The 25087-nt window shown below is 46.2% G+C and overlaps 1 protein-coding gene, 1 long non-coding RNA gene and 1 pseudogene across 5 annotated transcripts in view; 2 read left to right on the forward strand and 1 right to left on the reverse strand.

Annotated features, from left to right (window-relative positions):
* Positions 1 to 2599: 2599 nt before the first annotated feature.
* On the reverse strand, positions 2600 to 8594 carry SOCS2 (suppressor of cytokine signaling 2). 4 transcript variants are annotated; one of them, XM_053895159.1, is made up of 3 exons: positions 8574 to 8594; positions 5791 to 6148; positions 2600 to 4092 (listed from the first exon to the last, which is right to left on the reverse strand). In XM_053895159.1, the coding sequence occupies exons 2-3, from the start codon at positions 5927 to 5929 to the stop codon at positions 3635 to 3637; spliced, it is 597 nt and encodes a 198-aa protein (XP_053751134.1). In that variant the 5' UTR covers positions 5930 to 6148; positions 8574 to 8594; the 3' UTR covers positions 2600 to 3634. The 4 variants fall into 4 exon arrangements, with proteins under 4 accessions (XP_053751134.1, XP_053751131.1, XP_053751132.1 ...); XM_053895156.1 differs by lacking the exon at positions 8574 to 8594 and adding an exon at positions 7503 to 7786; XM_053895157.1 differs by lacking the exon at positions 8574 to 8594 and adding an exon at positions 6905 to 7403.
* A 388-nt stretch (positions 8595 to 8982) lies between these two features.
* Positions 8983 to 25087, forward strand: part of LOC109265339 (uncharacterized) — a 28007-nt gene continuing 11902 nt past the window's right edge. The window contains exons 1-3 of the long non-coding RNA XR_008419756.1: positions 8983 to 9111; positions 9694 to 9813; positions 15672 to 15855. This is a non-coding gene — a long non-coding RNA (uncharacterized LOC109265339). The remainder of the gene's footprint in view (positions 9112 to 9693; positions 9814 to 15671; positions 15856 to 25087) is intronic.
* Positions 17980 to 19239, forward strand: LOC109265269 (mesoderm-specific transcript homolog protein-like; annotated as a pseudogene).

Consider the following 25087-nt stretch of genomic DNA (forward strand, 5'->3'; position numbering starts at 1 on the left):
CTACCCTGTGCCTAAAACCGACAACCGAGAAGGGCACGGCCTGGTCTCAGGACATTCCATCCCTTGGATTACTTCATGACGTCTCTGTCTCCTACCCGCCTACCAGGGTACAATTTTCTAAAAGCAGAAAAAAAAAAATCCTTCCCAAGAAAATAAACACTCCAAACAACTGTCCCATTCTGTTACCTATTTGGATTACATAATTACTATGAAGTCAAGACTTTCTTACTGACATGCCAAAAAAGAACTCTCAGCTCCTAAGTTGAACTTTTTCTCCACCGTTCAAAGCTCTAAAAACTAAAACCCAAGTCCCTAAAAAGCAGTCCCTAGCGCCCACTACAATGGAATAAAAACCCCTCTGCCTCAAATCTGCTCAGAGTGGAAACTCACATCAAAATATCTTAAATCCATGGAGATCTAGAAGTTAGTGTACTCTGTTCTTCAACAGTAAAAACAATAGTACAGACCCTCACTAAAGGCCCAAAGTGCCTCCATAGGGAGAGAATACCAGCTTTTTTCCTGGCTCCATTGAGGATAACTTAGTCAAGTGTACCTTCACCTTTTCCGTTTGCCCATCTATAAAATGGGGCTACCAGTAATTGGTAACTGGCATCATTTGCCCACAACCAAGCAAAATAGTTAACCCTCGGGTCACCTGGGTAGCTCAGTCAATTAAGCATCCAACTCTTGATTTCCACTCAGGTCATGATCTCAAGGTTTGGTTCATGAGTTCTAGCCCCAAATCGGGCTTCATGCTGACAGCACGGAGTCTGCTTGGGATTCTCTCCCTCTCCCATTCATGCTCTCACTCTCTCGCAAAATAAGTAAAACTTTAAAAAAATCTAAGAGGCACCTGGGTGGCTCAGTCGGTTAAGTGTCCGACTTCAGCTCAGGTCACGACCTCACGGTCTGTGGGTTCAAGCCCTGAGTGGGGCTCTGTGCTGACAGCTCAGAGCGTCGAGCCTGCTTCGGGTCTTGTGTCTTACTCTTTCTCTGCCCCTCACCTGCTCATGCTCTGTCTCTGTGTCTCTCAAAAATAAACAAACATTAAAAATTTTAAGTTAACCCCTTCCTCACTTACCCCTACACCAGGAAAAAACTACTGGGCCAAGGTGATTCGAATCCCACAGAGGACATTAATTAAGGTACCTGTACTTTTCCAGTTGGGGCAGCAGTGAAAAGGCTGAGGGTTCCTTTTATAGCCTGTCGTAACTTGTTTGTCTGGATCAATGTAGAAATAGCAGCACTTTGCTCTTCATAATTCCTCTCCAGGAATACAAAGCGCTAGGATATTCCTGGAATGCCTGCTCACTCACAAATTGTAAGTCGGACCTCCTGCAATCACTGAACTTTGCTCATACGGTCGGTGTCAAGATTAAATGAGATAATGCATGTAAAGAGCTGAGCAAGAACTAAATAAATGATGTTAAAAAAAAAACCCACAGCGAACCACCACACACACACACACACCTGCCCCCACTAAAAAAAGGACTATCTCCTGATGCTTATCAACTTACTTGGAATAGGGAAGACTGAAATGTAAGGTAATCGTTCCATGGCACACTCTAGAGATCTTGGCTAGCCTCTGGTGTTCTCATAGTCAGTCACCTGCTAGTAGTAACGCCAAGAACTTTCCACAATTCCGTGTGCTCGTTCATACCCCAGCAGTCCTGTCCAACTCTCAACATCAAGAGGCATCAGAGAGTTTGAACCAATGGGAACAGGAATGCAAAAGACCTTATAGAAAGTCCAAAGCCCCGGACATTGATCATGTGGAAGTTTTGCCAGAAAAGCCAAATACCCCACACTAACCGTTTAGTGGGGGGGGGCCGGAAATAAAGTGCAGAATCTAAACATCCTAATGAAAAAGTCCACATCTAGACCAGCCCCTAAAAGTAGAGCTCTTCTCTAAATTTTAGGCTACAAATAAACTCTTCGTAAGGCACACCTAGCCATCTTTGCTGTTTGGCTGTGCATGGTTATATTGTCCTTCTAGGCCCAAAACCGTTTTTCAAGAGCTTCATGAAAATACGAATATTTTCATGACGAGGGATATGCGGGTTTTACTATGATTTATAACTGAGTTTTACAATTCACTTGGGGCACACAAGACATGCGACACTCACTTTGCCAGTGACACGCCGAAGAATGTAACCAAGCAGGACATTTTTTTTTTTTTAGAGACGGCCAAAAGAATACTGTCTGGGCTCTACATCTGCAACGGTCATGAGGTGGTGGCAAAAAGTAAATAGCCATAAAACTTTGATTTTTTATTGTGTGTTATGCCTATCAACCCATAAAAGGCCAGGATACGTCACAGTTTTTGTAGTTTCTAAGCCATTTTTTGGGGAAACACACAGGGCGTTAGTGTTAGCTTATTCAATCGGTAAAAAACCAGGCCGGTTGAAGGCACTTGTACTTTCTAAGCCACGCCTGCCAAATGCAAAGGGCAAATGCGTCCCATAACTTTAGGGAAGGGTAAGTCACGTGCTACCTCTTGCTGAGTGGTTGGTTGATGTCACATGACAGACGTTTTTACGACACCTGGCTAGTACCAGGAACGAGTATGTTCCCTACAATTCAAAGTAACAAGTGCAACTTGTAAAAGTCAAGTATTTTTATTTAATACATTCTAATCAAATAGTAACAGCAGTAAATAAACACTTTGAAAAACAGGCAAGTATCCCCCTATCTCTGGAAGAAAATTAAGTCGAAGTATTCTACATGGTAGAAGGGAGAGACCAAGTGCTGATGTCCGTGGTCAGACAATTCAAGGACAGCTTGGAAATTTCTAAAGCCGTTTCCCAAAAGTCAATGGCAACAGGTTGGGATACGGCTACTTCAAAGGATAAAATGTCTGTATCTACATGGTTTTATTAACAGGGATTGAGTTGCACCTGTATAGCACATTCTTGTCTTTAACCTTAAAGGAAAAGACAAAGTCTTTTCCGTTTGCACCAGTTGGAAATATTTCTGAAATAAGGCTCCCTTAAAATGGATTACTACAGTACTCATTCACATGAGAGAGTTCATACATGTAGTAAAAAGTCAAATACAGGATTTCATGGTCACTTTTTTGGTTGATTTGGTTAATTGCATAAAAAGGAGGATAAATACTCACAAGCAGGATCTGTTTAACAAAACTCCTAGGTACATCAAGAACGCAAAAACAGAAAACGTCCTAAAGTAGACTCTGATCACCAGGCACGTAAAATTAAAGCTAAGCCTGCGTCAGTTTTTTCCTTCGACTTCTTCAGTGCTCCTGCGCAGAGTTCTCGCTCTACCGCCAGGGTCTGGGCCTTCTACCTAGCAAACAGGAACCCTGGGAAGGCAAGGCATTCTGATAAAATGTTCCTTCAGCCTCTACTCAGGACATTTTATTTTTACCTTAAAAGGATCAGCTGGTCTTGGTCAGCCTTAGGGAAAGGAAGCATTACTCAGGTGAAGACATTTGGGGAAACTTTAAATACCTAGCTACCTCCTCACACGTTTAAGTTAGATGGACTTCAGCTGTTTTTAGAATTCCGAGTAGTTATCCAGAGTAGTGACTCAAGTTTTGGTTTTTTTTTTTTTTTAATACATAGCTGCATTCGGAGATACTCTATAGGAGGCATGTTTAGAAAAAGAGAAACACTTATACCTGGAATTTATATTCTTCCAAGTAATCTTTTAGTCTTGTTGGTAAAGGCAGTCCCCAGATGGTGCCGGTGCATTTGTTAATGGTGAGTCTACAGAGATGCTGCAGAGGCGGGGCTGATGTGTAGAGCGGTTTGGTCAGATAAAGGTGAACGGTGCCGTTCCGGGGCGCTTCTGGGCCTGTCCGCTTATCCTTGCACATCTGAACGTAGTAGTCGATCAGATGAACCACACTGTCAAATTGTTTAAGCTTGGATTTGACACATATGATAGAGTCCAACCTGAATTTCCCATCTTGGTATTCGATTCGCAGATTAGTTGGTCCAGCTGATGTTTTAACAGATATTGTTAGTAGGTAGTCTGAGTGCGAGCTATCTCTAATCAAGAAAGTTCCTTCTGGTGCCTCTTTTAATTTCTCTTTGGCTTCATTAACAGTCATACTTCCCCAGTACCAACCTGGGGTTTCCGTTCAAGAAGAAAAAGAAGAGAGGGTAAAATAGTTATTATACAGAATTTCTTAAATAGGGCAAATACTTGGCAACAATTTTTCTAGCTCTAAAGAGAAGTGCGTGACAGTTTACCAGAGACTACCATAAATATTTTAGGTAGACATCTAATGAAAATGTGGGTCCGTTTTATGAACACAAACTGCGCGCCAGTTTTCTTCTTTAAAAAGTAACATTCGGTAGCCCTTTAAACTCTCTTGAGATTTTCTCCGAAGGACACAGAATTTTGCCATAGGACACACTGGCTGAGAAAGCATGATGCTTCTAGCACCGTTCAAGTGAAATCAAAGTAAATTAGAAATAACTCGGAAGTTAGAAATAAAAGGCGTGCCCTTACAAAGGTGGAAACCCCAACTCCTGGAATCCCAGCAGTTTTGTAATCCCAAAACTTCTTGGAAGACTCGCGACCACCCTCTCCCTCCCTCCCCAAATCCATTCATGGCAGAAACTCTGTTCAGAGACCTTGGAAAGTACTGCTATTTCCTTGTTTTTGAAGCGCGGTTCTACTACAACAGCTTCTGTTTGTTGCTTTGGTTACAACTACCATATCAGCCACTGAGAAATGAGGGAAACCCCAACTGATAAGAAGTAATTCAAGTTTACAATCCGCACCTCCTTTGGACTTTGCCCTAATCCAAATCCCATCACAACCTTCCGTCTCCCCAGCGTTCTCCATTTCATCTGCCTGCACCATCCCGGGGCCCATCTCGTTTTCAAAAACCACTTCGAGCCATTCTGCATAAGAAGTCGGAACAATGCGCTCTTCCACCCCACCCCCCAAATTGCTCGGGTACCTGCAATCTGCCGGTCCGCCCCGCTGAGGGAAAGTCGGTGGTCCACACTCAAAGACCGAACCGCAAGTGACTTTTCCCTCTCTCTAGTGCTACCAAAACTTCAATTTTGCCCCAAACGTAAGCTTTTGGGATTCAGATTTTGAAAGCTTGCGTGGTTTGCCAGATTTTTTTTTTTTTTCAATCTTCTCTTCTTTCAGACGCCGAGAGACGACGGCGGGCCACGCAAAGCGCAGGACTGCGCTTGAACCAAGCAATAACCCTGGGCGCGCAGCCCCTCAAGGCCGCGCTCTGCAAGGGGCTTCGCTGGCCGCCTTCCTCCCGGCCCTGCTGCAACCGCCCGCGCGGCAATCAGTCCTTGGAACTTGGCCGCCAAGGTCCCGGGCTGCAGCGGCGGCTCGGCTCGGAAGCCGGATGCGGCTGAAACTGCGGGCAGCGCAGCGCCCACTGGCCGCCCTCGTTCCCCGCGGAAAGGGAGGCGCCTGGCTCTTTCTCCCGCTAGGGTTCAAGCCCGTGTACCGACCCCTGAGCAGCTGCGGCAAACAGCTGAAGGCTCCAGCTCCCTGAGAGGCTATTTCCAAGCAGCCCTTCTCGCGTTCTGCCCACCCCTAGGCCTCTGGGTCCCCCGAGAACCACTTTTCTTTCGCATTCCCAAGGATCCAGGGCCGTGCGGACATCCTCTCCGCGGGCCCCCGCCCTGAGGCGGGGACGGGAGGCGAGGGGCTGCAGTTCAATCCCATTCTGCGCTCTGCACCGCGGCCCCGCTTCCTAGCCGCGCTCCGCGTCAGCAAAGCCCCCAACCGCGTCTTTGGGGAAGCGACCCTTCTCGCGCGCGTCGCGGCTGGTCGGCTCCCTACCTGTTTGACTGAGCTCCCGTAGGGCCTTCGCCAGACGCGCCGCCTCCGGGGACGGCTCTTCCGCGGACCCCGCGGTCCCCCACTGGCTCTGCGTCCCTTCCGCGCCATTCCCGGAGGACTCGAGACACCGCAGGGTCATGGGAGAGGGGTCACCGCGGCAAAGACAGGTGGCCGCCCGCGCTGGGATCAGAGAGGGGCACGCGTCCTTCTTGGAAATCAGTGAGAACCCCAAAGCAAGTCTCTGCGGGGTATCCGAATTGGTGGAGGGGGAGGGGATGGGAGGCTTCTGGCGTTTCCTCCCCAGGTCCCAGTGGACGGACGGCAAAGTCCCCCGCAGGCGCGGTCACCCACAGTTTGCCTGCAAAAAAGAAAGTATGGGGTTGGGTCGGTCCAAATTGGACCCCTGCGTCTGGGACTGTGGGTGGGAAGACAGACGTGGAAAATCCCGGGGACTCCTCCGCGTCTATCCTCCCGCACCATTTAAGCCCAAGCATGCAGTGACTGCCCCGGCCCAGCTGTAGAGAAAGGAGGATAAAAGAGAGAGCAGCGATCCAAGACGCCGGAGTTGCAGAGGGGGAGGGGGGAGGGACAGGATAAGGGTGGGGAACAGGGTGTCTTCCCGCCCAGGGCTACTAGCTGAAATCGCAGACTAGCAAAGACGAGTCACCTGCGGGTATGGTGGTAAATAGGCCCTAGTCAAGGACAGACAGAAAAATCGCAAAGGAAAGAACAGGAGATATCCCCAAATTAGCACCCCTCTATCTCACACTCCGCACAGCCCGGGGGCCCCGGGACGAAGCACCCTGAGCCGCCAGCCCGGGGCGCCAAGGTGCGCGAGCTGCCGCACCCCCGCCCGGAGGCTGCCTGGCTCCTCTCTGCCCGCTCCCCAGCGCCCGCTTGGGGTAGAGTTGGGGGGCTCCCCGGGCTCCGTGGCTGCCCCTCTAGTGGCCGGGCGGCGGCGGCTGCTGCAGCCGCCGCGGGCGCTGTCGAGGAATCGGCCCAAGCGCGCAGCCCTCGCGGGGGCTCGGAGCCCGGAGCCGAGACCCGGGCCGGGGCAGAACGGGCGGCTGCGAGCGCCGCTGGACGTGCAAGACAACGAACGCCGAGCCCTTACCTCGGCCTCGGCCGCAGCGTCCACACCAGGCAGCCTCCCCAGCGGACATGGGGCGGGGGAGTCGGGAGGGGCCAGGGAGAGGAGGGGTTTCTGCCCGAGTTTCCCCAGTTGACTTTTAATTTGGGAACGAGATGCCTGGGGATGCGCTCCGCACTAGCCAGAGTTCTCTGCGCAGAGGGCAAACAAAAGCCCGGGGGATCTTCGCTTGGAACCCCCGAGCTCTGAAATCCCCCACCCTGGGCAGCTGCTGGCTTTCCCTCCGGCTGCGACCAAGGAGGTGGGAAGAAGAGAGGGAGGAGGAAGGAACTAGGGCGGGAGGCAGGCGGGTGGGGAGGAGCGGCGGATCAGGTTATTAGGATTATTAATTTGGATGGCTGTTTGGGGCGGGGGAGTAAACTCCGGAGACTTCCCGACGCCTAGAAGGAGCCGAAGAAAGCAGGCAGTAGCGCCCGGCCGCGGGGCAGAGCCGAAGCTCGGACTCTCTCCCTGGTCGCTCTGAACTGCGGAAGCCAAGGCCGCCCGGCGCTCGCAGCCGCGCCCCATGCCCTCCCCGGCGACCCTCCATGGGGAGGAGCCTTCGGGCTCCCGGGACCAGTACCTGCCGCCAACCCCCGACCGGGCTCCTCCGGCGCCCGGGTTGCGGGCGCAGGGGATCCTGAGGCTGTGCGCACCGGGCCCGGGGGCGCACTGTCCGCGGCCCGCGCAGCGCCGGTTGCGGCGGGCGAGGAGGTTCATGCTTCAAGGGAAGCCCAAGGCCCGTGAGCCGCGGTGGCGGCGGCCAGACATGGCAAGAGTTAAACGTCTGTCCCCGGAGCCGGGTGTGCGCGCGACTTCCCAGCCCCGCGCGCCTCCCTAGCTCCCCGCCTCCCTCCCCTGTCCGCGCTCTCAGGGCGCCCCTCCCGGCTGCTGCGGAGGCCGCTTTCCAGGAACTTTCCAGGAATCCGTCTCACGTGACCGCGGCCCCCGCTCCTGCTTTAAAGAGGCTCCGGCGCTAATGCGCAGGCTTCAGGGAAGGCGGGCTCATAGCGCTCGTTGCGGTGCTGGGCGGCGCGGCTGGCCAGGAGTCCGCCCGCCTCTGACCGCACAGCTCCGAGTGCTCCGAGGCGCGCACAAGCCCCACCACCACCGCCGTCCCCGCTTCGGCGGCCGGAGCCTGACCCCCACCGTGTCAGCTGTGCGCGGGGGTCTGAGGACCAAGCGATATCCTCGCCCAGCCGCGGGTCTCTGTCTTTCCCACCCGCTCCGCGCCTTCTCGACGTGACCCTCCCAACTGCACATTTTGTGAAAGGGATGCGGGAGAGGCTGGGGGTCCCCGAAAACGGCCCCTCTCGCTCTACGGCACATTAGTGGGGGTGGGAGAGGCCCCGATCCAGGCCCCCGCGCTCCCCACCGAGAGCCGGAGGGAGCGGACCGAAGGCTGTGCCCTCGCCCAGGTCCTAGAAGGCAGCCAGCGAGCTGAGAGCGGTGCCTCCTTAAGCGGCGCTAGCGGCTCTCAGTCTCCTCCCCCAGGCGCTCCAGCTCTCAAGTCTCCGGCAGCAGACCAGTCGGGCTCCTCCTCCCCTCCTCCCCCTTCCCCTCCTCCCTCTGTTCGTAGTCTACACGGCCCCACTGTCTCCTTCCGCTGGCAGACCCCGCTCACCTGCTCTGACTGCTGAAGGGGCGCCCTTACCTACGCTCCCGGGTCGTGCTGGACCGCCGGCCTAGGTGCCTTGCAGTCCCGAGAGCTCTCGTCTTGGCGATTTCTCCCGCAGGGCTAGCGCCCAGGGACTGGAAATTCGGAAAGATCTTGTCACTCCCCTGCCCGGAGACCCTCACCTCCTCCCACCCGATTGAAGGCCACCTGGACTCCGTTGGAACTCAGCTCCTCGCCTGCATGCCCGCCTCCAAAGTGTGACCTACTTTTAAAAAACCATTAGCACTCACGGGAAAACCGGATCCCAAATTTCGATAACCATTTTTCTTTGAAATACTATTCTATTGCATCACTGCTCAAAAGCTTGAAAGGTCAATGGCCACTTTCAGTTGAAGCAGGGGCTAAGGGGAAGTTGGGCGAGGAAGGGGGAGGAGGCGTGGGGGAGGCCGGCTCACAAACCTTGCCTGGTGTCCCCCCTGCTGGCCCTAGGAGGAAGCGTAAACCAGCTTCCTGCCTTCCCGGACAGGCAGGAGTCAGGCAGGAATGATTCTTTCAATAATTTTCCTGCTTTTGAGTAAGTAACTATGCAAATGATAGGCAGGTGAGCCAGGAAGTAGGGGCGGGGGGGGGGGGGGGGGGTGGCGGGGGGAGGGAGGCATTTCCAAGCTAACAAATGACTTTGTCAACAATAGAGTGGTGTGGATGGAATCGTGTTTTGTTTTTTAGAGTCTAACAAGTAGAGGGCAGAGCTAATTCAACCCTAGTTAAAACTGTATAAAGTGGCTGAATAATTTGGCCAAATCATTTACCATCTTTGGGCCCTCGGCCTTTTCTATAAAATAAAGGAACTGGACTCCAGTCCTGGCTCAGGGACTGGGATGAATGAACAAATCAGATTCATGTAGAGTTTGTGTGTAGTCTGAGGCCCAGAGAACCTTTAAGAACCACTATATCTACTAGGGTTCACTATGTTCTAGGTTATTCCATTTGGCTTCTTATTCCTCTGCGGAGAATCCCAGACCAAGGATGTACCCACTGTTCTGCAGTTTAAACTAAAAGATTTTAAGGTTTTTACAAAGATAAATTTCTATTTAATTGCCAGTTGAAATGAATCTGCCAGCAACCTTCCTGCATGGACTTTCCTGTTGCCTCCTAGCACATGCTGTTCCCTCTTCCTGGGATGCCCTTCGCCAGAATGGGTGTGTGGCCAGCTCTCATCATTCAGCTCCCAGCTCAAAGTCACCTCCACAGACAGTCATTGTTCACGAAAATTACAGTAAGCACAATGCCAACTGCAGGGGCACCAAATTTTGTAGCAAAGAAAGATTTTCGGCTTTTGTTTCTGAACTGTTTCCCAGAGATCCCAGCATTTTGTTGGCTTTTTTTAATCCCCAAGAAACACATATGGGAGGGCCTCTTAGGAAAATATTTATGGGATCGTTTTAAGTGAGAAAAAAGTAGAATGTGAAATTGTATCTATGCTATGGTTACAACATTATAACATTATGTATATGCCTGTGGGCAAAAACAGAAGGAAATGTAGAGAAATGAAAGCAGCTTTTTTTCGGGTGGCAGGATATGGGTAAATTTTTAAACTTGACTTTCTTTAATACTGTTCCAGTATTTTGGATACAGTCATTGTTTTCCAAAGTTGCATGTGAGTGTCTTCAGTGACTCTAAGAGGGTAGAGTGTAATTGGTAGAACTTATGACTCTAGTCCTGATGGACCTCCTTCCTGAACTCCCAGGCGGGTCACTCAGCACTGCCTTTCAGATGTCTCATGGGTACCCCCAGTTTAGCACGTCCCAAACCAAGACCCGATAATTTCTTTTTTTTTTTTTAATTTTTTTTAATGTTTATTTATTTTTGAGACAGAGAGAGACAGAGCATGAACGGGGGAGGGGCAGAGAGAGAGGGAGACACAGAATCGGAAGCAGGCTCCAGGCTCTGAGCCATCAGCCCAGAGCCCGACGCGGGGCTCGAGCTCGCGGACTGCGAGATCGTGACCTGAGCTGAAGTCGGACGCTCAACCGACTGAGCCACCCAGGCGCCCCCCCATAATTTCTTAAAACAACCCTGTTTGAGACAAAAACAAAAGCATTTCCTCCTTCATTTCTCCCCATCTCTGAGAAATGTCATTTCTAATCTTCCATTGCTCTGGCTAAAAGCCTTAAAATCATCCTTGACTGCTCTCTGTCAAACGCCCCACATCCCACTGTTGGCCAATCCTTTGACTCTGATTTCACAACAAACCCAGAAGTAAAGCCCTTGCCACATTTTCACCACACACCAGTCCAAGCCAGGCTTCCCAGTCTCTGCCTGGCCTACTGCTGCAGCCTCTACCTGGTACCTTTGTCCCTCCGACAGACTCTTCCTGCCAGAGCAACAACAGTGACCCTGTTTAAGGATCTGCTCCAGTCCAAATGGCTGCATCACACAAGAGTGAAAGACAAAATCCCAGTAGCTTCTCGGTTCTATTTATCTCCCTGATCTCATCCCCTCCTGCTCTGTCCCTTGATCATTCCGCTCAAGGCACATTGGACTCCTTGCTGTTTCCAACACCTACTGCCCTTACTCCTTCCTCAGCACCTTCTCCTCGACCCACCAGGCTCCTCCTTCAGATATCTGCGTGGTTTGTTCCCTTACTTCCACGGGCCTTTATTCAGTGCCACCGGCTCAGTGAGACCTTGCCTGACCACCGTATTCAGATTCAACCCACCTCCACACGCAGTTCTCTCTCTTTCCTGCTCTGGTTTTCTCCTTAACACTGATCACTATCTAACCTAGTTATATTTTATTTATTGGTCTGGTTTCCCGTATTTCTCCTTCACTAGAATGTAAGTTCCATGAGGCCATGTACTCGTATTTGCATTCTTCACAGCTACATCTCAGCACCTCCGATAGTCCCCCGCATGTAGCCGGCATTCCCCGTACGTGTTGAATGAGTCAGTGGATGGATGGGTGGTCCGTTAGCAGTGTGGCTTTAAGGTTAAACTTCCCAGGCATGAATCTTCACTCTGCCACCACTTGCTACATGAGTGATCTCTGGCAAATTATTTATCCTCTTACGGAGATAATACTGGAACTTACCATAGAGAGCGGTGGGGAGAACTAAATGAGATCATCATATCTCATATCTATATCCCTGTATCTCTCTAACGCTGTATCTCATATCTGTTCTGTTCAGCGGGGCAGGTGCACAGCTGCGACGCTGAACTGTCATTCTACTTGACGGGGGAAGGGAGAAGTTTCTTCTGTGGCCTGCATTGAGGAATTGCCAAGGCCTGAAAATCTCTCTGTGCCAAAGTCAAACTGGATGCTCTTGATTTGCGATGCAGATGTTCTAATACTGGAGTTGACAAGTGCTCCACACCAAGTTGTTGTTGCTGTTGTTGTTGTTGTTGTTGTTGTTTTGCCTATTTGCAGACAGAGTGTCTTAATTTTTGTTTTAGGGGTAGGGGAGCGATAGGATGATCCATCATTGGCTTTTGTGTCTGGCGTGCCTAGGAGCAGAAGGTACTTTTAATTGGCCACCATCCCTTCCTTTCAGACTTTGCCATCTCACTGCCACCACTGTCACCATTACCGCCACCACCACCATCACATACACTCCACCTTCACAAACCCCTGTGATTCTGGAACCCACCTCTCTGGACAGCACGTGACCCAGGTTAGTTAACAGAAATGTCTCAGTTCCCCGGACACAGAGGTTTCTCCAGTGTCACAGTCCAAGCAGATTGTTTTTTTAGGATTTGATGTATGTGCTGCAAGAGGAGCGATCCCCCCTCCGGCCCCCGCCTCTGAGATGATGAGCAGTGATGACCATGTGAGCCAAATTTTCTACCACCTAGAAGGAGCCCTTCAAAGAAGGGAAGCAACAGAGAATGCAGAGCTCAGGCTAGAGCGGGAGGAAGAGGTCTCTGAGCGCTTGAATCCAGTTCGCCTGAGGCCACACCACCCTTGGGCTCAGATACAGGAGCCAACACGTTAATTTTTCCTCCTTAGTTTAACTTGGGTCCTGTAACTTGTCATCAAAGACACTCTCATGGGGTGTAGGGAGTTGGGTAGGAAAGACTCCATGGGAGGGAGTGGAATAGAGAATTGAAAAGATACAGGACAGAACTATCTTCTGTATGATGAGCATCTCTTACTTCTCCCCTGGTGCTACTCAATACCAATTCCCTTTTACAAGGTCCTGCTTGCTCCACCCCATGATGGAGCCTACTCCTTGGTGTCCTGGCCGGCTTCAGCGCTCTGGGTCAGGGATTCCAGGGGGGAGAAGCTGGGCAGATGGCTTTCCCCTAGACTTCTGGGCCCCAGGAGCATGCGAGATGGACATGCCCTTGGTCTTTCTAGTCACAGAAGCTGAGGGGAGTCATATTCTAGGATAGTAGTTGTTAATTTAAAATCACAGAGCTCTCAGAAATTCTGGTAAGATCTATAGACTGGAGTTCACAAACCACCTGCCTGTGGGCCATATTTGATCCCTCGGAGTGTCACGGTTGGTGTGCCAAGATTCTCTCTAAAACCATGTGAATCAAATTAAAATTCTAGAGATTTCACCCCAAAGCGATCCAGAATTCTGCTTTCTCTTAACCAACCTGAAACTCTGTCAACACTGGATCTCATTCCCTCAAGGCAGAGATCAGCTGAAGCAGAGTGGTGGCTGCCTCTGTGGAAGGCACATTCACCACCAGTCCTCACCATCCCCCGGCCTCCCCAACTCTGAACATGACTTGCCATTTGTCATCACACCTGCAGTGTTTTTCTTACGGTGGTGAGATATTTCTCTGGACCCCAGTCTCTACCAGAAGCAGGGAAATAAAAGATCGAAAAGACCAGATATTTCCAGACCACTGGGAGAGAACTTCTTTCTCTATAAAAGTGAAACATATTCCTCTGTGAATAATAAGCAAACAGTGTGGCTAGATTCTCATACCTGACCTGTTTCATTCTTCTATGTTCCTACATGGCCCAGGCATGTGTGGACAGCCTCCATCTAAGATAGTCTCTGCAGAAATATCTTCTGGAAGCACAGATTTGGGGGATCAGTTGACACCCTGAAGCCCAACTATGAATCCTGAGGGGTCTCTTGACCAGAGGCAAGAACCCTGTCCTGAGGTGGAGAACCTCCAAGGAAGTGCTTCTCTAGAGATAAGAGTACTAGAGATAAAAGCCATCTCCCCAGCTTCTCCCTCCTGGAATCCCTGACCCAGAGCACTGAAGCCGGCCAGGACACCAAGGAGTAGGCTCCATCATGGGGTGGAGCAAGCAGGACCTTGTAAAAGGGAATTGGTATTGCACAGCACCAGGGGAGAAGTAAGAGATGCTCATCATACAGAAGATAGTTCTGTATGGGTCTTTCTGTATTGAATTGGTTGTATAGTCAGAGGATCACCAATCATAAGACTTTGGTGCTAGAAAGGACATCGTTTCACTGGTGCAGAATAATTTTCCTTGTTCTCTTTCTTCTCCCTCACGATGTTCTAATCCTCTTGCCTCATTTCTCAAACACACAAGCCTGGCTCAAGGCCTTTGCACTTGCTCTTTGCCCCATATTCTCATGGCATCACTCCCTCACTTTGTTCGGGTCTTTGCTCAGAGAGGCCTCCCGTTTCTTATCAATGACCATTTCTTTCTCCTGCTTTATTTTTCATCTCAGCAGCTACTACTACCTGACATTATAATGGCTTTTATTTGTCATTTGTTTGATGTCTCTCTCTCATTGAAACATAAGCAGAGATTTTGTATGTTATAATCACTACTCTATCCCCAATGCCTAAAGAAGCTCCTGGCCCATAGTAGATACCCAGTATAAAGTTAATGAATGAATGAATGAATGAATGAATGAATTGAACGCATCCACAAGTAAGGAAACATGCGTTTACCACTTTTTTGCCCTGGATCCCTTGACTTTTCATCTTCCCCAGATGCTCACCTTAATCTATGGCTTAGCCTTCCGACTCTGGTCTGTTACCAAGAAGAAATTGGCTGTTTTAGAATTTCTTCTTAATCTCTGGAGCCTGACCTCACAACTATGGTACCTAATAGACAGCATGTGAGAGACTCACCCACCCAATAAATGTTCATGAGTATTTAAATGCTCTAGGCCTTGTAGACAAATATAATCCAGCCTACTCTTAAGAGGGTCTCAGTTAAGTGAGAGGACATCACTGATGATACTAACAAAGGGTTAAAAGTAATAGAGAAATGCAGACTGTTTTGCAAACAGCTGGGGAGCACCCCTACAACCACCTTGGGAAGTCCAGAAAGGCTTCACGGGAGAGGGGACCTTGATCAAGCCCCTTAACTTCTCGGGATTCGTGTTTTCTCAAAACAAAAAAAACTTTGGATTTGATGAGCAGTTGTGTTTCCTTCTCATTCAAATCACCTTCCGAGCCCCACTCCACAACCTCCCAAAGAGCAACTGATGATGTTTTTATACATAAGCCTGGGCAGCTTCTAGGTATGTTTGATTTTCCAGAGAAGTTCACAAAGGTCAAGGCCTGTTGTGATGATGTGGTAAGCAGAGCAGTCAGAAGAAATACCTATTAGTAAATAACAAACAGCACTCCTGGCTTACTCATGGAATTCTGAGAAGCAGCAGTACCCAGTGAACCAGGCTAGAGATTGGCAGTCATGGGTGAGACTAACTTTAACCTAAGGCATGTGGCAAGGCTACAAAAGGCAAGCTCTGAATAACACAATTGCCACCTCCTTGAGCCATGGGACAACCTCCATACGCATTCCACATTGGAAGGCACGCTGGTCACATATACAGGCCTTTTCTGCTAATGTAGCATGTTAAAATTATAATGGTCGTGCCCTGACCTAATGGAAAGCAATATAATATCACCAGTTTGCCTGTATATAATGGCTTAAATCTCTCTTCACCAATGCATTATAACATATACCTGATCTTATTCATATAACACGTTGACAATAGTAGGAAAAAATGCCTAGTTTATGTGTAAATAAATTAAGCCGAAGTCGATTAAGTAGGTTATTCTGTACTTGTAAACAAATTGTCCTTGGGAAAACAGTATAGAGTTTAATATGAACAACGAAAACATTTTTTAAGTGGAAAAGTAGCTTGGAGGGTAAGTTGCTCTTTTTTTTCTTTTTTAATTTTAGAGAGAGAAACAGAACACGATCAGGGGAGAAGGGCAGAGAGAGAAAGAGAAAGAGAGAATATCAAGCAGGCTCTACACCCAGCACAGAACCTGAAGCGGGGCTCAATCCCACAACCCTGGGATCATGACCTGAGCTGAAATCAAGAGTTGGCTGCTCAACTAACTGAGTCACCCAGGGGCCTCGGGTAAGTTGCTTTTTAAATAGGTCATTCAAGTCACTAAAAGTACCTATCCCAACAAATGTGGCTGTAATATTTTCAAATGTTATTTACAACATTTGAACAAAAGCAAAGGATAGAAGTTGAAGGGAAAGTTTAGGTTCCTTTGTTTTGTTTTAAAATATTCCCAATCAAGAAATTGTTACATTTCAGTATGTGCCAACACTTCTAAAATAAACATAAAAGGAAAGTCTTATTTCTTATAAAATACATTGAAAAAAATCTATTTAGAAATAACTCTGTGGACATCATGCTGGTAAGTCCTGCCATTTTTCCCTTTGGCTTTTCCAGTGTTGCAGAGATTTTATTTCAAGTTCTCCCCTTTTTCCCCCCCTCCCTCTTTTATTCCTTCCCTCTTTTATTTTTTTAAATGTTTATTTATTTCAAGGGAGAAAGAGAGGGCATGCACAGGAGGAGCAGAGAGAGGAGAGAGAGAGAGTCCCAAGCAGACTCCATGCTCTCAGTGCAGAGCCCGATGCGGGGCTTGAATTCATGACCTGAACTGAAATCAAGAGTTGGGCGCTTAACCCACTGAGCCACCTAGGCGCCCCACCCTTCCCATTTTTAACACCAATACTTAAAAGAGACAAATTTGCCTGGCAAAGTCATCAGGCAAATCCTTATCTTTCACCACGTAGAATTTTTAGTCCAAAGTCTATCATGCCTTCTGTTTGCCGCTATCACCTAGTTTCCCCCCCAACCCCACCACATGCTCATTGTCTACCAGATTAATTATATTGTAATCTGTTGATTCCAGCCATTAAATGGACAAAAATAAAAATGGCATAATAAAGATAGCATAGTAAATAATGATGGTATGAATAAACAAATATCACTAATAGCAACTGGGAAATCAGAAAACAGTTATAATATGACAACGTCTCACATAAAGATGACCACTACCAAAGAATAAAACACCAAACACCAAACCCTACCCAAAAGAAATGGGTAATCTGTATAGCCCTATTGTTATAAAGAAATACATTCCAGATTCAGAAAGCTTCACTGGTTAATTTTACCAAACACTTAAGAAATAACACCTATACTTTATTAAATTTTCCCCCCAAAATAAAAGCGGGAATATTTCACAACTCATTCTAGGAGGCCAGAATGTTCTAGATATAAAAACAAAACAAAACAAAACAAAACAAAAAAACAGATAATACAGAAAAGAAAACTATAGACCAATATTTCTCAAAAGCACAATCACAAAGTAATGGCAAATTGAATCCAGAAATACATAAAGAGGATGATATATGAATGACCCACTTGGATATATTCCAGGAAGGTGAGGTTGGTTCAACATTCACAGTCAGTCGGTAACTCACAATCTCAACAGAAAATCATGTCTTAATACATGTAAAAAAATCATTTATAAAATTCAACATTCATCCATCATAAAAAAAATTTCAGCAAACTAGGAATAGAAGGGAACTTCCTCCATCTGACAAACCTTACCTACAAAACAACAACAACAACAACAACAACAACAACAACAACAACCACAGCCAACATCATTGTAATGGTGAAAGATTGAAGGCTCCCCCCCTAAGATTGGGAAGAAAGCAAGAATGTCCATTTTTACAACTTCTTTTCACCATTGTATTGGAGGTACTGGCCTGTGCTTTAAGACAAAAAAAATAAATAAAAGTATATAGATCGTAAAGGAAGAAATAAAAATGTCTTTAGTTACAAACAGCATAATCTCTACATAGAAAATTGTAAGGAATCAAAAACAAAAACAGTTACTACAACAAATATGTGAGTTTAGCTAGGTTTCGGGATACAAGATCAATACAAAAAATAAGTTTTACTAATTACCAGTAACAAACTATTGGAAATTGAAAATGTTAGTAATACCACCTACAATAGATTTAAAAACATGAAATATTAATAAAGTTAATCAAATATGTGCAAGAGCTGTACATGTAAGAGAAAATTTTTGAGTGCTGAGAAAAGTTAAGGAAAATTAAATGAAGAGACAGACCATGCTCATGGATGGGAAGGTCAATATTGTTAAACAAAATCTCAACAGCCTTTCTCCTTGTGTTGTAAAAATCAACAAACTGATTCTAAAATGTATTTGGAACACATGCGCAACCGTTTCCCCCAAACATGGAGCCTTGTAGTCCCGGTCTCACCTGATGAGGATGAGGGAGTGGTGGGTTCAGTTTGGGCTATTGGCTGTGCCCTTGCTCGCAGCCTGTCTGCATATCCCACCCCTCCCCCATCCCCGACCCCCACCCCCAGCTTTCTCCTGCTCTTTACTCCTGGAAGTTGTCAGGCAAATTTTTCACCTACAAGGGATTGCACATCTTCTACCAAGACTCTTCTGGTGTGGTTGGAAGTCCTGAGATAGTTGTGCTTTTACATGGCCTTCTAACATTCCAGCTATGATTAGTAGAGGATTTGGGAAACCCTAAGGTTTCATCAAGTGATTGCCCTTGATTTCGTGGGCTTTGGCTTCAGTAACAAATTGAGACCACATTACTATTCCATGTTTGAGCAGGCCAGCATTGTGGAGGCACTTTTGTGGTACCTGGGGTTCTAGAACCACAGGATCAACCTTTTGTCTCATGATTATGGAGATATCGTTGCTCAGGAGCTGCTTTGTAGGTTCAGGCAGAATCGATCTGGTAGGCTTACCATAAGGAGTCTCTATCTGTCAAATGGAAGGTATATTCCCTGAGACTTACTGTCCTCTCCTTCTCCAAAAGTTTCTCAAAGATGGAGGCATGCTGTCACCCATCCTCACACGATTGATGAACTTCTTTGTATTCTCTTGAGGTCTCATCCCAGTCTTTAGGCTGTACACCCGCCTCTCTAAGAGTGAGCCATGGGACATGTGGGCAGGGATCTGCAACAATGATGGAAGCTTAGTTATCGACAGTCTTTTACAGTACATCAACCTGAGGAAGACGTTTAGAAGATGCTGGATGGGAGCTCTGGCTTCTCTAACTGTCCCCATTCATTTTATCTATGGACCGTTGGATCCCTATCCAGAGTTTTTGGAGCTGTACAGGAAAACACCACAGTGTCGATTCTGGATGACCACATTAGCCACTATCCACAGCTAGAGGATCCCCTGGGCTTCCTGACTGCCTGTATGGGCTTCCTCAACTCCTTCTGAGCTGCAAAGAGTAGATTCCCTGTATTATCTCCCCTACTCCCTTACCTGCTGTGTATTCCACTTAGAAAGAAATGCCCAAAAGAAGTCTTGGCCACCAAACACTATTCTCTCACAAAAGTCCACCTGACTCACTGGTGATCAGCATATAGTAAAAAACCCACAGAAGCTCCAGCTAAGGATGGCCCTAACAGTCCACCTCCCATTCTTCTAACATCTGAGCAAATGTATGCACTTGCCTTTGCCTTTGCACTGTTAGGAAGTTCTGATGAGCACTACTGCGCACAGAGACAGAAAGATAGGGAGACATTCTTAAAAGTCTTAACACTGCTGTGGACTTTTCTGAAATATTTAAAAATGTTAATTTCTGGCCCATTCTCGGTTGGAATCCTATGGTAAAGAATGAGGAGAGGGTGTCTCCTTACACGTCCTCGAATGGCTTTAAGGGCACATCCTTTTGTAACTTCTCTAAGCAACACAGCTTAGTGAGAGTAAGTCTCCCTTGTCATAACTTTGTATTTCGTTCCACCAGGTGCTTTTAATTATAGGCATTTTGTTGACATAGATTTTGGTTTGAATATGTATACTTTATTCTTTTAATGTTTATTTTTTTTGAGAGAGAGAGAGAGAAATCACAAGCAGGGGAGACACAGAGAGAGAGAGAGAGAGAGAGAGAGAGAGAGACAGAATCTGAAACAGGCTCCAGGCTCTGAGCTGTCAGTGCAGAGCCTGACCCAGGGCTTGAACTCACAAGCTGTGAGATCATGACCTGAGCTGAAATCAGACGCTTAACCACTTAACCAACTGAGCCACCAGGCACTCCTAAATATGCTTTAAGACTATGATTTACCTGCACATATTATATATATTTTATAAGGATACTAAACCAGCGATGCTTTGGCAGAGTAGTGAACCTTATTCAACAGGTTTATTTTCTGAATAAACTGAATCGAATCCAAACTATTTACAGAATTTCCTAAAATCACAGGATGTTAAGGACCAGTAGCATCCGTGCCAGAGATTTACTGTTATTAACTAATTCTGACAGCAAATAACAGTCTGCCTCTTCATACTTCAGTGCTTAGAAGCACATCCCTCCTGAGCTAGAGGGAAGGGGATCGTTGTACTGTCCAAGTTTACTGTGCTAAATGTACACGGATTCCTTTTATGATGATTGCTTAACTTCTCTTTGGTTGTCCCAGAGAGGCTGCCTCTTGTAGCTCAGTAATTCCTGTTCTTTACAGACAGGAAAGTTCCAGAAACTTTAAGAATAAATTCTGAAAGGCCTATGAGCAAATGGTGCTGAATACTTTTTTCCTAGGCCACAGCTTCATTGTCTTAGTCAAAACAGGATGATGGAGTGATTATTTTAAATTCTTTTTTTTTTTATTAGCACTTCAAGTATAATAACTGACACTGGAATAAATGTTTATTTTTTATTAATAAAAATGAATTTTGACAAAAAATAAAGAAATAAAATGTATTTGGAAATGCAAAGGACCTAGAAATTATTCTAGATTATTCTAGAAAAAGAATAACAAAGCTGGAGGAGTCACGTTATCTGATTTGAATTTTTATTCTAAAGCTATAGTAATCAAGACAGAGTAATACTGGTCTAAAGACAAAAATACAGATCAAGGGAACAGACTAGAGAGTCCAGAAATAGATCCACCAAAATGTAGTCAGCTGATTTTAGACAAAACTGCCCAGGTAATTCAATGAAGAAAGGATAGTTTTTCAACAAATGGTGCTGAAACAATTGGACGTCCATACACCAAAAAACCGAATCTTGACCCTTACTTCATACCACACACAAACATTAACTTTAAATCAAATATAAGAGACAAAACTATAAAACTTCTGAGAAAACAAAGGAGAAAATCTTGTTACCTTGGGTCAGGCAAAGGTTTCCTTTTTTTTTTTTTTTAGAATAATTTATTTATTTTTTAATTTACATCCAAGTTAGTTGGCATATAGTGCAACAATGATTTCAGGAGTAGATTCCTTAATGTCCCTTACCCATTTAACCCATCCCCCTTCCCACAACCCCTCCAGCAACCCTCTGTTCTCCATATTTAAGAGTCTCTTATGTTTTGTCCCCCTCCCTGTTTTTATATTATTTTTGCTTCCCTTCCCTTATGTTCATCTGTTCTGTGTCTTAAAGTTCTCATATGAGTGAAGTCATATGATTTTTGTCTTTCTCTGACTAATTTTGCTTAGCATAATACCCTCTAGTTCCATCCACATAGTTAGTTGCAAATGGCAAGATTTCATTCATTTTGATTGCCAAATAATACTCCAGTGTGTGTGTATATATACCACATTTTCTTTATCCATTCATCCATTGATGGACATTTGGGCTCTCTCCATCCTTTGGCTATTGTTGATAGTGCTGCTGGGTCAGGCGAAGGTTTCTTACACAGGACACACACATCACAAACCATAAGAAAATATTGATACATTGGACTTGACATCAAAATGAAAACTTTCTGCTCTTCGAAAGATAATGTTATGTGAATATATCTCAATAAAGCTGTTACAAAAAAAAAAGATAATGTTGACAAAAATCTTAAAAGCCACAGACTTGGAAAATTATTAGAAAATTCTATATCTGATAAGGAACTTGTATCTAGAATACTTATAAAAAACCTTCACAGCTTGGTTAGAATATAAAAGTCCAACTAAAAAGTCGTCAAAATATTTAAACAGACACTTTTCATCACAGAGTGTATATAAATGACCAATCAATTCATTAAAAGATGCTAATTTGAATTTAGAGAAATCTAAGTGAAAACATGATAAAATACCACTGCACACCCACTAGCAGGCCGAAAATTTTAAAGATTGGCATTATCAAACTCGGGCAGGCATATGAAGCAACTGCAACTCTCACATTGCTGGTGAGAACGGAACATGGGAAAACCACTTGAAAACAGTTTAGTGGTGGGGTGCCTGGGTGGCTCTGTCAGTTAAGCATCTGCCTCTTGATTTCAGCTCAGGTCATGATCTCATGGTTCATGAGATCGAGCCCCGAGTGGGGCTCTGCGCTGGCAGCATGGAGCCTGCTTGGGATTCTCTCTCTTCTCTCTCTCTCTCTCTCTCTCTCTCTCTGCCTTTCTCCCACTTGTTCTCTCTGTGTGTCTCTGTCTCTGTCTCTCTCTCTCTCAAAATAAATAAACTTTAAAAATAAAAATAAAATAGCTTAGTGGTTTCTTATAAAATCAAACATGCACTTCCTGTGGTTGGTACTACCACCCCCAGGTATTTATGCAAGAGAAATGATTTCGTATGTCCACACAAAGGCCTGTACATGAATGTAACAACGTCTTCATACTAGGTAAAGACTGGAAACAGCCCAAATGTTCACCAGCCGGTAAATAGATTAAAAAATCATACTATATCCAGACCATAGAACAATAATAGTCAACAAATTAAAAAAAAAAAAAAAAAAAAAAGCAAACTACAGACACATACAATTCGCCCGGAAGCAGTATGTGAAGTATGAGAAGCTAGACACAAAAGGCTACATATTATAGAAGTCCATTGACGTGCCTTTCTGGAAAACAGATTAGATGTTGCCAGGAAATGGGGGTGGGTGAGGAGACTGACTGTGGAGGAGCACGAGGAGGCTTTTGGAGTTGGTAGAAAGGTTTTACGTTTTGATTCAGGCAGCAATTACACGACTGTATACAATGGACAGAACTCAATGAACGATACGCTCTTAAAGGGGTAAATTTTATTTTCCGTAAATTATTCCCCAGTAAATCTGACTCTTAGAAAGGCAAAACTAAAAAATAACTAACTTGGAGAAGAACAAAGAAAGGGGAAAAGCTGAAATCTTGTATCGTGCAGTCTAAGAAGTCAGTGTACATGGAAGATTCCATCACTGAATAACCTTCCTTCCCTCTAGCCCACATTTTGGCATTTGTACAGTCCTCACCCTAGAAAGACACATAAGAGAGGTAAGGGTGATTTTTTTTTTTAATTCCCACAACGTAAAGGTCTAGGCACATGCTCACCCTCCACCTTAATTCAGATTATTCAAGAAGGAAAATAGTTCAGGGTCAGTGAAATTACAGGTAAGAAAAGATACTGACTTACCTTCAGTACAAAAAACAGGTTTAAAAATAGCACTCTTGGGGCACCTAGGGTGGCTCAGTCACTTAAGCTTGCAGCTTTTGATTTTGGCTCGGGTCATGATCTCCTGGTTCACGAGATGGGAGTCCCGGGTCAGGCTCTGCACTGATGGTGTAAAGCCTGCTTGGGATTCTCTCTCCCCCTCTCTCTGCCCCTCCCCTGCTTGTGCTCTCTCTTTCTCAAAATAAATAAACAAACAGTTTTAAAAATTAGCACTCTCACTAGATCTTAAATGTTATAATCATAAGAAAGAAATAATATTATGGGATGGGGTGATAATCATGTTGTCATCTATAAACGTATCAAATCAACATGTTATATATCCTAAACTTACACAATGTTATATGTTAATTATGTCTCGATTTTAAATAATTTTTTGACGTTTATTTATTTTGGGGAGATAGAGAGAGAGAGTGGGGGGCAGGCAGAGAGAGAGAGGGAGACACAGAATCGGAAGCAGGCTCTAGGCTCTGAGCTGTCAGCACAGAGCCCAACACGGGACTCGAACCCACAAAGCGTGGGATCGTGACCTGGGCCGAAGTCAGACACTCGGCCGACTGAGCCACCCAGGTGCCCCAATTATATCTCGATTTTAAGAGATAAAAATACATCAAAAATACATCAAAAAATTTACGGAAAATAAATTCCCCAAGAGACAAAAATAGCACTCTTACATTCTCCCAGATAGGCTGAAGTGGTTTACACTTACATTCGTTCTTAGCTCCTGATAGTTCTGCGAGTGGAATGCAGATAGAGCAAGATGCTGCGGAGACTGAATGGTTTCCACCCAGGGGGACATGCACCTGGATTTACATGTTGCGGGGGTCACTCCGATGGTCATGGTGGGAAAGCTGAATTTGACTAGGGCAAAGCGAGATGGACGGACGTGGTTGTTGAAATTATCCCTTGACAGATGATCAAACCCCTCACTTGGGATACTTGGAGATAACGGAATTAGGGGCAGCACCCCAATGAGCCTTGGACATTGGTTGAATGTGAGGGGTGCCAGAGAAAGTGACTTTGGGGGGGGCACACTAAAGTTCCTGACTTGGTGGGGGATGTTACACCAAAAGGACCGGGAAAGCAGGGCCAGAGGTCATGCTTGGGACGAGCAAGTGTTCCCCTGTGACGCTTGTCCGTGTTGATCTGGGCATTTCACCTTGGCATTTCCCATAAGTCCTAACAAGGTGCCCACCAGAGAAAAGATGTTCCATAAATGTTTGCAGAATTGATTGAGGTGAGGAGGTTGTGCTTGAGCTGGCAGCTCATATCTGGCAGAGAAGAGAGGGCGGACCAGGTAAACTCTCATAAACATTGTGTACCTACACCGGGCTTAGGGGCAGGGACACAGCGGTAAAAACACGCTCCAGCAAGGCTGCTTTAAGGCCATGAAGAAGGGGTTCCTGCTTCTCAGAACAGCTCCAGAAAGATTCTTATTTATGATTCACTTTATTTCCAGGAGCCAATGTCTAGACACAACCCTAGAATTCCCCTTACTGATGTATCTCACCGTGTGCCGACCTGTGACCTGTGACCTTCCACTTCCCCATAAAATGACTCCACACCCCATCTCACCCCTCCTTCTAGTGGCCCTCTCTTGTGTGCATCTTATGTGACTTTCCCGGACAGCTCCTGAGGCGAGGACACACCACTGTGAATAATGGAGGTGCCCCTGGTGAGGTTGTTCACTTCGCATGGAAGCGTCTTTTCTGGGCGCCCCCATGCTGCAGTCTTATGCTTCTTGAAGTCAGAACCTGATCTAGTTAAAAGGAAAGTGGCAGGTCTCCACTAAGTCCTGAAGGAACAGGAGACGGTGGCATGGAGAACCGGAACTCCATTCCCAGGGCTGTATCTGTCCTTCTCTGAATAACTCCCAGAGCCCAAGCCCCACTCAAGGACCAAGGACCATAAGCAAGTTATTTAACTTCTCTGCAT

This window comes from Panthera pardus, unplaced genomic scaffold, assembly GCF_024362965.1.
Source record: "Panthera pardus isolate Hobbes unplaced genomic scaffold, ASM2436296v1 HiC_scaffold_6, whole genome shotgun sequence".
Taxonomy (NCBI): domain Eukaryota; kingdom Metazoa; phylum Chordata; class Mammalia; order Carnivora; family Felidae; genus Panthera; species Panthera pardus.